Source organism: Loxodonta africana, chromosome 6 (assembly GCF_030014295.1).
Source record: "Loxodonta africana isolate mLoxAfr1 chromosome 6, mLoxAfr1.hap2, whole genome shotgun sequence".
In the NCBI taxonomy this organism is placed as follows: Eukaryota; Metazoa; Chordata; class Mammalia; order Proboscidea; family Elephantidae; genus Loxodonta; species Loxodonta africana.
In genome coordinates, this window is record NC_087347.1 from 67,147,250 (window position 1) to 67,159,908 (window position 12,659).

Genomic DNA, 12,659 nt, shown 5'->3' on the forward strand with positions numbered 1-12,659 from the left:
CAAATGAGTGTTGTCAAGACTTTGAAAGGTCCAAGCATCTTGATAGGCTGAACTTCAGAATAAAAAAAAAAAAAAGGAAAAACCAAACATGTTGCCCTGAAGTTGATCCTGACTCATAGTGACCCAATAGGACAGAGTAGAACTGCTCCATTGAGTTTTCAAGGAGCAGCTGGTGTATTCAAATTGCTGGCCTTTTGGGTAACAGCTGAGATCTTAACTACTGTGCCAATAATTCAGAAACATTTCTGAAAATCTTTACTAAAACTACTCCGAGTAAAAATTTTCAGAAATATTCCTGAATTATTCTTTCTAATCTGACATTACAGCCTCCTAATATTAAAACTTTTCATGAACGTTACTAAAGGATTTGGCATGTTTCATGACAATTTGCTATGTTGTTCACGTAGGTTTTTCTCCATTGCTTCATTTAGAAATCTTGATGCCACATCTATGGCCAATATATAAGCAAACTGGACACATTTTTAACCTGGTGATTTCATTTGCTATATTCCATTTTCCTTTGGTATATGGTTTACTCTATTCAGAACGTATACAGAGAGTGCTTTGTGTATATTTAAAACATATTTGATGGATAAAATAGAGTTTTGCCTAGAAGTAACTATATATTTCCTTACCAAGAAAAAAAAAGGAAGACAGTTTAGTTTAAACTACTTTTGCTTTGAACTGTAGCCTTCTTGCCATCATGTAAAAAATAATGATAAATCAAATCGACAAATGTTAAATGTCAAGCTGTACCATTAACAGAGACCTATTCAATAAAGCAATTATCACTGCAGAGAGCAGAGTAAGGAACTTTATTTAAGATCTTCATTTTACTTTCACAAGTATTCTATATTTTATGTAAGTGCAGGGACAAACTTGAACCAAATATGTCTTCTTCTGAGAAGAGCTAATACTCATACACATACATACAAAAGGACAATAGAAAGAGGAATATATGATGTAAAATTTATTTTACATCTCCTGTGCATAAAATCACCCAGGGATTACTTTCCTAATTAAACCTCTAACATGTTAAGTGTGTCAAGGTGAGCCTGCAGGAGACAGAGGACCAATAGTATCAACACTGATATAGCCATGACACCCTTGGATGGGGCTTAGAAACTGGAGACAGATAAAATACAGAATGCCCAACACAAGTTGAATTTCAAATAAACAATGAATTATTTTTAATATAAGTATTTCCCTTGCAATGTTTGGTACATACTGATACTAAAAAAAAAAAAAAAAAATTATCTGAAATTCAAATTTGACTACGTATCTTGTGTTTTTATTTCCTAAATCTGGCAACTCTAGCAGGAGACTTGAGTTCTTGTCTTATCTGAGGAGTCTTAACCAAGTCACAAAAATTCTTCAAATCTGTGTCCTCATTTTCAAGTGAGGAAGCTGGATGAAAATCAGTGGTTCACACATCAGTAGGCCTGGGACCTGACCTACTGGTTTTAACCAGAACTCAGTTTTTAGTGTTTTATTGTATTGAGTTCTTAGTTAGGATTTGGTTTTGGAGTGGGAGAAAGTTTCTGGGACTAAAACTGAAACAGACATATATTTAAGTTTGAAAACGTCGATGATCTCTGCCATTTTACCACTGCATAATAAGAGTGTGGCTTTGAGGAGTAAAAGTCCAAGATGTTTAGGGCTGGGTATTTCAGATTTGTTGCCTTGCATTGAGCCTGTGGGAGGGAGCCTCGCCAGTTGTCATGTTTCTTCAAGGATAAGAAATGTGTTGTCTTCCATTTGGGGAAAAATGTTTTATTTCTGCTTTGTTTTGCAGAATGAAGAGTGTGTCCAAACAGGCCCAGATTTCTAGTTTTGCACTTGTTTCTGTCTGGTGGAGCTTTCCTTCTGTCTTATACCTTTTTAATTTGTGTCACGGACCTGTTTCGCCTCAGCATCAGGATATATCTGATTAGTTACTGAACAGCCTTTCAAACTTAGCTTTGACAGAATGGTTTTGAAAGGATGTCAGTTAATGCATTTGGCTGTTCAGGAGGTGTATTGATTTTTAAATCAAGAAAGCTCATTACTTCCCAAGTCTCCTAGAAAGCCCTTGTAAGATTTTTTTAGTCCATGTGCCAGGAAACAGGCAAACACATACTTTTTTGGATTTGGAGGTTTAGCATCAATGGTTTTTTTTAAATGACATCTGTAAGTATGAGCAAGTAGTCTTTGGTTACTTGTACACCATTTTTTTTCTCCTAAAAATAAAGAATTCTATTTTTAAAATTATATATGCATTAAATATATATAACCAAAAGCCCTGCTGCCGTCGAGTCAATTCCAACTCATAACAACCCTATAGGACAGAATAGAACTGATCCACAGAGTTTCCAAGGAGCAGCTGGTGGATTTGAACTGCCAGCATTTTGGTTAACAGCCAAGCTCTTAACCACTGCATCACCAGGGCTCCATATATTTTTCTGTCTCTTATCTTTGGCATCAAACTTTATGTTATGAAAATTTAATCTGTGGACGAGTTTTAGGGATTGTGTTCAAGTCACTAATTTAAAAAAGAACAAAAGGGGAGATCAAGAACTGGGTCTGTTTTCTTTCTCAGATCTTGGCCTATCCTTCCAAACTTCAGAATAGGTACCGTCTTCAAATGTGCTATGGAATAATCACTTCTCATGACCTAGCCTCAAATTATCTTATTTAGTATTTTGCACATTTATTGAAAAACTATTCTCCAACTCGTATCTCTTAAATGAAGTATTTCGCGTTTTATCTTACACTAAGGAGATACGATACTAAATAACATAGGAAACACACAACAATGTCCTTCAGGTTCTTTCGGTGAAATAGTTCCCATTCTCCTCGTTCTGAATTGTGTATCTGGCCAGCTTTGTTGGTATTTACCTTTCTGTGAAGCAGTTCATTGCTAGCGATGTATGTCTCAGGCTGTTTGTTTGTTTGGAAACATAAATACGTCTCACTGAGAAATATAAAGTGTAAATTGTTCGAGGGCAGCAACTTCCCTAGACAAAAAGCGTTAACAGTATTTATTATCAATTTGTTTCTTTTTCAGGGCTATTAACATTCACAATAGAGCTAAATTTTTAATAATTACCTAAGGGTTGTTTTTAATTTTCCTTGAAATTTTTGTATTTTTTCTCATTTTCCCTCAAATGGGCCTCTAACAATTTCATATGAACTCTATTTTACCTCGTCATCTTTCAAATCTATATGCATACATTGGCCAAAAATTATTTTTATTTTTTGGAAGAATGAAACCTGAGTATTGGAAATAAAATGAAAAGTGTTTCAAGAATTATCTTTGCATCGTGATGGAAAAACACCTCTCTCCTAATGGTTTCCAGTCACATCAAGGCATTAGTATGTTCAAGAATGGAAACAAATAAAGTAACGCACTGGGTTTACTTAGGAGACATAGTTCGGCTCATTACCTTAATGCTTTTTCCCCACATCGAAAGCAGCAGTCGCAGTTGAGTGTTAGGGTAGGCTGTGACCTCTTCTAATAGATTAGCTAGTTATACCTTTCAATCTGCATTTTTTTTAAACCTGAATATTGGTACTTTTGGAATAGAATTTTAATTTTTTAGTTTCTTCATCTAAAGTTTTATTGGAATATTAACACCCAAAATATTGTTGAGTGTGTGTGTGTCAATGACAGCTAGTGAACATTCAGTTAAGTCCCATGCCCATTACAGATATAAACTGGAAATCTTATTTGTTAACCTGAACTTTTTGAAATGCTCTTTGTGGTGGCTTCTTAAATTACCCAGCGGCATAACTACAGCTTTGCTGCATCACTCTTGATCCCTAGCAGCATGGAAAATTACCAAGCATGTGGAGCCAGCCAGGAAATGGAACATTTTACATTTGTACTGACCATATTTGTTGCATACAAGGGCCTACTGTCCGAGTTGGACATTCGGCAGCAGTTAGGTACACAGATCTAATATTATAGCGTCTCCTATTAGCAAAACAACTGCTGTCTAATAAAGAGCTTTAAAATTATTTTACTCAGAATAGTTTAAAAAATTATCCTTCCAAAAATATTACTGGCTTTTCCCTAAAGAGAGGCAGACAGTGAACTACATATCCATTTGCTTTTCACTCGAATACTAGCTGAAAGATTAGCATTTTGAACTTACCCAAAGGCACCTTGGATGATAGGTCTGGCAAGCTGCTTCTGAAAGGTCACAGCCTTAAAAACCCTATGGGGCAGTTCTGTTCTGCACACATGGGGTCTGGGGTTGCCATGTCAGAATCAACTGATAACAGCGCCTCCCCTCTTTAAGGTTCTGAAAGCATTAAGGATAAAAACACTATTTTGTTATAGTATCTTCACAAACAACTGTAAGATCTTAGACAAAATATGTACTCGTTTATAAAACAAAAGAAGTAACTCGGGATTGTTTTCCTATTTGCTAACGAAGCACTAAGCCAACCACATTGGGTGGGTACAGAAACTCACTAGGATGCACTCCACACGAGACATGTCTACTAGCACTTAGAACTCATGCTTAGAGAACTTCTCTATAATGTAGATTACTTTCATTTCCCCTTCTTCCTGGGGATAAATGTGATCATAGTGTTGAGTCTGAGATACAGTTGTTTTCTTGGTGCTTCATAATTGAAGAATATCCACTGCAGAGATCTCACAGACCACTTTGAAAGCATGCTTCTTAATCTGCAAGCTTTACTCATTGTACGATTCTGAATTCTTTATCAGCTTCCCTAAATCAGGGGAATACTTGGAATAGTTTTACATAAAGAACTATCTGAATCACAGTAGTATCAGGAAACCATGATGTGTTTAGGGGTTATCTGTTTTAAAATATTGCTTCTTTCCTATTCTCTTGTTTTATTTTTTTCTTGGTACTTACCGCACTCCACAAATACCTTATTTATTCTATTAGCTTTAGAGGCCGATCCCCTCAACTAGAATTAGGGTTTTTGAAGGCTTGTTCTCACTGTATCTCCAACTCCTAAGACAGTGCATGGTAAGTACTTAATGAACATTTGGTAAATAAATAAACTTTCAGGAAAATACAGTAAGTCTATGAACGAATTAGAAATCATATCCATAAAAGTGTGATGTGTTGGAAAGGGGCAAAAATTTCCATGGATAAAACCTCATATACCAATTTATATAAAACACAACCTCTAAAAAGGTTGCATCTTTTCCTATCAGAATAGTCTAGAAAAGGAACATTAATTTTGTGGCAGAAACACTGGAAATGCAGACTTTAGTTTCTCTTTCAAAATAGATCACAGAACGTTTTCTCCTTATTTTAGTCATCCTCTTTGTCAATGAAATATACCATTTTGGTTGAAGAATTCCAGAGCTTCTCAAAGAGGGCCTGACAATCTGGAATTTGAGTCAGAAATATCAAGCTTTCTAGATGCATTCAAAAAATAATAATAAACAGAAATAAAAGGAAGTGTTTGGTTAGTTGTACCTTGCCCCCAAGAGAGAAAAAGGGATAAATTATTCCACCAGATCAATTTTTTAAATCCTCCTAACTGCTGAATGGAGGTGGTGCAGTGATTAAGAGCTCAGCTGCTAACCAAAAGGTCAACAGTTTGAATCTACCAGCCACTTCTTGGAAACCCTATGGGGCAGTTCTACTCTGTCCTATAGGGTTGCTATGAGTCAAAATTGACTCAGTGGCAACAGGTTTGGTGTTTTTAACTGTTGAGTGGAGCTCCAGTGTGTCTTCTTGACAAACCACTCCTTACATCCTTTCAAAATTAAAAAAAAGACCCAGTGCTTCACTCTGATTGGTTGCCTCATTTCTGGGCCAACTTCACTTAAATTTACTATAAGGAATACTGACCTCCAATAGATGGGACCCTGGAATAGTAGGAAAAGATGAAACCCTGGGTTCCATTTAATTGCTGCAGCAATCAGATACTGCCAATTGTCAACCACCCTCAAAATACTTAGCAGCCTACCACATTTTGATAAAATAAACAATGACAGCTTTTTGGGGTCTGGGACTTAGATACAATGTGATTTGTCTATTATTTTCTGAAGTGTGTGTTGTGTTACTTTCACCTCTATACCAACAAGTCCTGAGTGAGTTGTTAACTTTTTGGTGGGGTAATGATATCCCAATGGAAGAGGGACACGGTGTTGTTGCTTGCAAGGTACAGTCAATGTGCAGTTTCAGCAGAAAACTGGAGGTTCTTAGGGAAGCACCTTTCCAGACAGTCAGCCCTTAGTTTAGTCAACAGTTCGTGGAGAGAGGTATATGCCGTTTGTCTTCCTTTCAGCGGCAATGAAGGCGTTCAGGCAGGCCCTGTCAGGTGCTCTGGGTAGAAGAATGCAGTATGAGCATGGCAAGTCCCAGATTTTACATATCCCAGGTGGAAAAATGCAGATCTCATGGTAGCATGCCTTCCCAGTGTAATGATCCATATGGTTGATTTTTATTGAGCCTACTGATTTGATATCCAAAATAATAAAAAGTTGTATTATGATTGAAATAAGTTTGCTAACGATATATGACTGTTGTACTTCTTGATCTTTGAGAGAAGAATTTATGCTTTTAATGGTCATCTGTTTTGTTTCTATTTAATTTTTCAAGGATTTGCAAAAAGCAAAATAGTAATATATAGGCATGTAGTCAGAGTATTTAAATATAAAAGGCAAATTTTTTTTAAGTAACTTTAAAGAAATATTGATCTTCAGTGATGCAGCTATCACTTCAAAATGTCACTTCATGAATATTTGAAGTTCTAATGAGGCTCTATTGTCACATTCTGTTGTATAAATGCAATATGGAAAAAGGAAGGGATAAAAAATAGTTCTTTTATATTACTGTAATTCGATAATATCACAGTTAAAAAGTTGATGATTTGCCAAACTTCCAGAAAGCCCTAAGTCACCAGGGTTTAGTAGCCAAAGTCTGTTTTACAGTAAATCTAGGACAGGTGCAAATGATGAATGCCACCTGGTAAAGTGTAATCTTTAAATATTCCTGGAATTTTTTCTCATGCTTTTTTTTTTCTGTTTGCAAACCAAACATTTACAATGGAGAGAAAGGGGAGGACAGCCCAATTTTTTTATTTATGCTTTTCCTGAAGTTATACAAGAAGTTATCCTAAGAATATCATAAGTGGGCCAGAAGGGAGAAAACAGAGTCTCATTTCTCCAGGGAACTTTCACTTAAGCATGAAGTAGGCCTTATCTGAGATGGCAGCTGCCCTCCCTGACACAGATGTTCTAGGATACACCCATCCTTCTTCCCAACCACACCCTACAGCAGTGCTACACATGATACCCATCATCTATGTGTATATTCCTTTAGCAGGGAACAGTATGGGCAGAGGTAAGAGCTCAGGCTCTGGACACCTGCCTGAGTTGGAACTGTGGCTCCAGCACTCAGACTCGAGGTGACAAGTTTTTGAACCTCTCAAAGCCTTGGATTCCTCATCTATAAAAGGAGGATAATTATAGTATCTGACACATGTGATGGTAGAGACTCCACAAGCTAATCCCTTAATACAGTTCTGGCCCATACATAGTAAGAGCTTTGTAAGCCTAAACTGCTATTATTATGATGTTCATTGGTGTTATTACAAAGCTAGAAAAGGGAATATAAAAGCCAGTATCCCTGGGAGGATAATACACTGAAGTCACCATTAAAGAGAGGACCCTGGAGCTTAAAGTGTGAGAAAAATCAGAAAAGGAGGAAAGGACCAAACTGTAGGGGGTAGAGAAGAGGAGACGGACCTTTACATGCCTTCTCATGCCTCATTATTTTGCTTGATGAATGTTTCTTTTCCGAGTCTCCAGTTAAGTAGGGTGTGTACTATCTTTTCTACTTTTTTAACCTCTAAAACTATGTACTTCCTTTTGGTTGACTCATCTACCCATATAGGCCAGGACAGCATCTAAAACATACAAAAAACCAAATGTATTGCTGTTGAGTTCATGTATCTTAGATACTCTCCTCTGACAGCATTCATCCTACCTTTAGTGAAGGAATGCAGTGTGTTTCTTTTCCCTGTGGCTAGGTTTTACTTGCAGCTACATATTTTTACATGATTGCTTACACTGTGCAGATGTAAATTACTTTTTGGTATGCTCACTGAAAGTAATGATCTTTAAAAAAAATCGCACAGATTTGTAGTCCCCATAATTTTGGTAGACACAACAAAGAGATCTGTTTGTTCTTATTCTGATACTGAAAATATAATAGATGGTGTGATAGGGCCAGCTTCATTACTTCATCTTATAAGGACTATAATATAATAGTTAATTTGCCCATATGTAGCCTCCAATTACCTCCTCAATTCCTGGTAGCAACGGCAACCCCATCTTTCATTTTTATTACGTACCTGTTAATTGGACTAATGGGTTTTGCTTTTCATTTCTACATAATTTTTATTAGAAAAAGTGGCAAGTGTTAACTCTTACTGCTTTCCAGTTAATAAGCGTTTTAAGGTTTTTAATCAGAGATGAACAAAGAAAATGGATTTTTTAAATAAATTTCATACAAGTATGCTTGCTAGATTCAAAATTCCAGATGACTACTTCTTTTACTTTTTTAGAAAAGAAGAGGCTTATTTGGGACCAATAAATTCTGCCAGGTAAGGAATGTTGGTAGCTAGAGCTGTGCAGTAGTTTTCTTTTCTTATAAAAAAAGCTTCTGTAAGTTGTAGTATTATTTACCAATCAGTCATAATTTTTTCAATCCATGAAGAGCTTTCTTTTGCAATGTGAACTAACATGAGCTAATTTTATATGACTATGTAATAAGGCATTGTTTTCATTTAAAAGTTATATAACATAAAAATTTTAAATGAAGATTTTTGAAAGCATCTGTTTATTTTTAACAGTCAAATGTCTAGGAAATGCCAATTGAATCTTTGAAAATGAGAATTTGTGGTGTGATTTCAATACCTTCACTCTTTATTCTCACCTGAGTATTCTATATATGAAATTATTATGATATAGATACCTACTTTTTATGATACTAAATTGAATCACTTGCGTGTATCACATTTCAGAATTTATGAGAATGTTTTTATTCATACCAAATATTTTATTCATCCTGAAAACTGGCGATTGAATAAAAGAATTACTGTTGATTTAGTTACACATAAAAATCTCATTATAATTACAGAGAACTGATGTTGCATTAGTGGAGGAAAAACATTAAACCTAATGTAAGTTAACATTGCAGTTATTATTTTTATTTAGTTCATAGAGTATTGTAGGAAACCAAAAATGAAAATTCAGGATTTTATCACTTTATACTAAAGTATATAAATATATGGATATCTGACAACCTTCTCCATGGTACTGACAAGTCTGTATCCCACTGAAATGACTCAAGTATTTGTAGTTACTGCATCAGATGGCAAATACTCAAAACATCAGCTAAACAGTGTCTGTTTCAAGGTAGCAAATGAATTGGCAAATGGAACATTCTTTTTCATATCATTAAAATCTTCTTTCAACTATATTATGTCCCTTCAAATGTATTTGAATAAGAAATATAATCATAGAATTCCATGATAAACAGCAGAAGAAGATAAAAGAGATCTAGACAGGAGGGAAAAAAAAAGTGGATCTCTTGCTAGAATGTCTATAAGGAAATAGAGAATCAGATGGACAATGAAGAAGATCTTTTCCAAGTGAGAAACATGGGGGAGAAAGCTTCGATATGATTAGTGGTGAGTAGGCCAAAGGATGGAAAGGCAGCAGGAGTTAATGACAGGTGACAAGGAAAGGGTAAGAGGGCTGTGATGGTTTAGTTGATTTTATAAGGACCATTAGAATTAAAATATAAACCAGAAAAGCCAATGCCGGTGAGAGTTTCTAAAGAAATGTCTTTAGTTTGTACTCAGAGAGGAATGGCTGAGAACTGGCCTGCCTTTACTTTTGGAGTGCTCAGCCTCAGTTCCCCTTAGGGGATGGAGAGCTCTCAGCCTTGGGAATATGGAGGGGATATTTTCAGGCTGATGTGGTGCAAATGTGACATTTGAGCAAAATAAAGCTGGATGAAGGATCATTTGAAAAAAAATGTGGGCACCTAATGATTTCAAAAATTTTAAGAGGATGTTTATATTCGAGGGTGGTGTTGGGACTGTCAACAAGTATCTTGGTTTACTAAAAATTTGGAACTAGATTTTCATCAGGTTTATCTTTTGTCTCAGTGTTTCCATATTGTGGTATGGGAATAGCCAGAATATGTACATTTATTTTAGGTGATGCAAGTTTTCATTTTTAGTGTTAATTTTCAATATATCTATTGAAATGAGTAATAGGGAAGAAAGTAAGTAGTACATTGAAACTGATTTCACAAATATCATTGCTGAAGCTTTTAAGAAGTCAATTTTAATTTGATTTAAAGAAAAAATGTTAATTATAATAATAGATATGGGTATGACACAAATAAAGAGGCACACAGAAAACTACTGTTTGGGGAAATATTCATATAGTTTTAGCCAGTGTAGTTCACACATCCCCAGATGTAAAGTATTTTTCAGAGCCTGAGAACAGAAAATACCTCAGTAAAATGCCCTTGTTTTTTAACTTTGCAAAACAATGTGGTTCTTTCATCCCATCAACATAGTTAAGCTATTTTATTTTTAAGACTGTCCAAATTGACTTACCATCTCAACTCTCAAGAAATATAGTTTTATGTTTTCCAAATAGATAGATGACATCTAAGCATATGCACTTGTGAGTAAAATAAAAAAGTAACTAGGGTTTTACGGTCTGACCTTTGAGATTTCCTTTGCCCCATGGAGGGTTTTTTTCTTTATTCTCATTTAATAAAATTTAATACAATCGATTAATGGCCTTGAACAAAATGAATCCCCAGATTTTCTAGTAATGATATTATATGTTTAGTAGTCAAACATAATACTCTCATAATACTTTTTGTCTTTTACTTTTTAAATTATCATACATAAAGTTGACTTTTGTGGGGGGTGTGTAATTCTATGAATTTTAGCATGTATAGATTTGTGTAACCACCACTATAATAAGGACAGAGAACAGTTCTATGACTCCAGAAAACCCCCCCTTAGCATTTTTTCATTCCTGTTATAAGTGTCTGAAACTGCCATAACTGTTCTTTATAGTGGGAATACATTTTCTCTTAAACATGTAGCAGAAGATAAGCTGCCTTACTATTCCATAATCCTGCAATCCACCCTCTTTTCTAATGTTTTTAAGTTCTAATTTTTCACTTCGTTGACTTATAATCATGATTGGGGATGGTATTCATTTCTCATCTCTATATAACGTCACCAACTAATCCAACCCTAAACTCAGGCGATTTCCTAGACAACGGTGTTAGTGAATCTGTCCTTGTTCCTGTTACATCTGTTTATAAGTAACACTTTGTTCACCGTCTGCATTGCTTTTTGAACCGCCAGTTGTCTGATGTTAATGCTGGAGGTTATTATCTGGAGTTTACAAGAGAACCACTGCTGTGTCTCTCTTTTTATGGGCTCTGCGGATAGGAGTCTTTCTTCTTCCGGGCATTTTAATGGCTTCTTGCCATGCTTTTTTTATAGTTGAGTACTTTCATCACTGTATATTTCTCTGAATATGAACAGTATATGCAAACCAATGGGGGGAATATCACAGGTTACAAGTCAAAACTTTCCTTGATCGATATTTAAACCAGGGATGCATATTAACCAATCTGCTATGTGCATTTGAGTATACAGTTGTGACATACACTTTCAGTAGAATGAATTTCAACCTATAGTACATGAAAGATAAATTATTTTAAATAAAGAGTAATATTTTATCTGTTGTGATATATGAGCCTGTCATTTATGACTGCTATAAATCTGAAATTAAGAAGTTTAAATATATGTTTAATCTGTAATAATTATTATTGAGAGATCATTTGAGACTGTCTTAAGTATTATCACCTCATATGGGGAAAATATTAGTAAGTTAATTATAGCCCTGGATTTTAAGTTTTCTTGTTTTATGATTCTTTTAAGGTTTTTCTTAAGGCTCCTTAGATAGATATGGAGCCTTGGTGGTGCAGTGGTTAAGAGCTCAGCTGCTAACCAAAAGATCAGTTTGAATCCACCAGCCACTCCTTGGAAGCCCTATGAGGCAGTTCTACTCTGTCCTATAGGATCACTATGAGTCGAAATTGACTTGACAGCAACAGGTTTGGTTTTGGGTTTATATAGATATTAGATCTCTTTGAAGTGGTGATTCTCCTGTATCTTTTGTTTGTTTTATGATTTCTAACCATTTTTTGTTTTGTTTTATTTTTGTTATCTTTTGTTTTTAATTCCTAGCGATAAAACAAGCACATCGCTATTGAGTGAAATTCATTTTTTGCATGGACTGGGTACTAAAGGGAAAGCCACAGGGAATAATATAACTGCTTTTACCTGCTCACACTACTGTCTGTATCTTGAAGTTATAAATTGACTATTTTATCATTTGCTCCTCAGATGGATCCTGTGCAAAAAGCAGTCATAAACCACACATTTGGAGTGTCCATTCCCCCAAAGAAGAAACAAGTTATTTCTTGTAATGTCTGTCAGCTCCGCTTTAACTCAGATGTGAGTATTACCTTTTCATTGCTGTCTGTAGTTTGTCAAGCTGAAAGTCTGATTGATCTGAATATGGACATGTCTTCATGTTTATATACTTTCTAGCAGCTACTCTTGTT

General features: G+C 35.3%; 1 protein-coding gene across 2 annotated transcripts in view; it reads left to right on the top strand.

The window, feature by feature from the left end:
• The window catches only part of ZNF385B (zinc finger protein 385B), a 305,144-nt gene that overhangs the window by 227,645 nt on the left and 64,840 nt on the right, over nt 1-12,659 (top strand). Inside the window, exons 3-4 of one of the 2 annotated variants that reach the window (XM_023542798.2) lie at nt 8,548-8,586; nt 12,439-12,549. In XM_023542798.2, coding sequence (XP_023398566.1) covers nt 8,548-8,586; nt 12,439-12,549 — 150 coding nt within the window. The remainder of the gene's footprint in view (nt 1-8,547; nt 8,587-12,438; nt 12,550-12,659) is intronic. The other variant, XM_003406190.3, reaches the window with a different exon arrangement.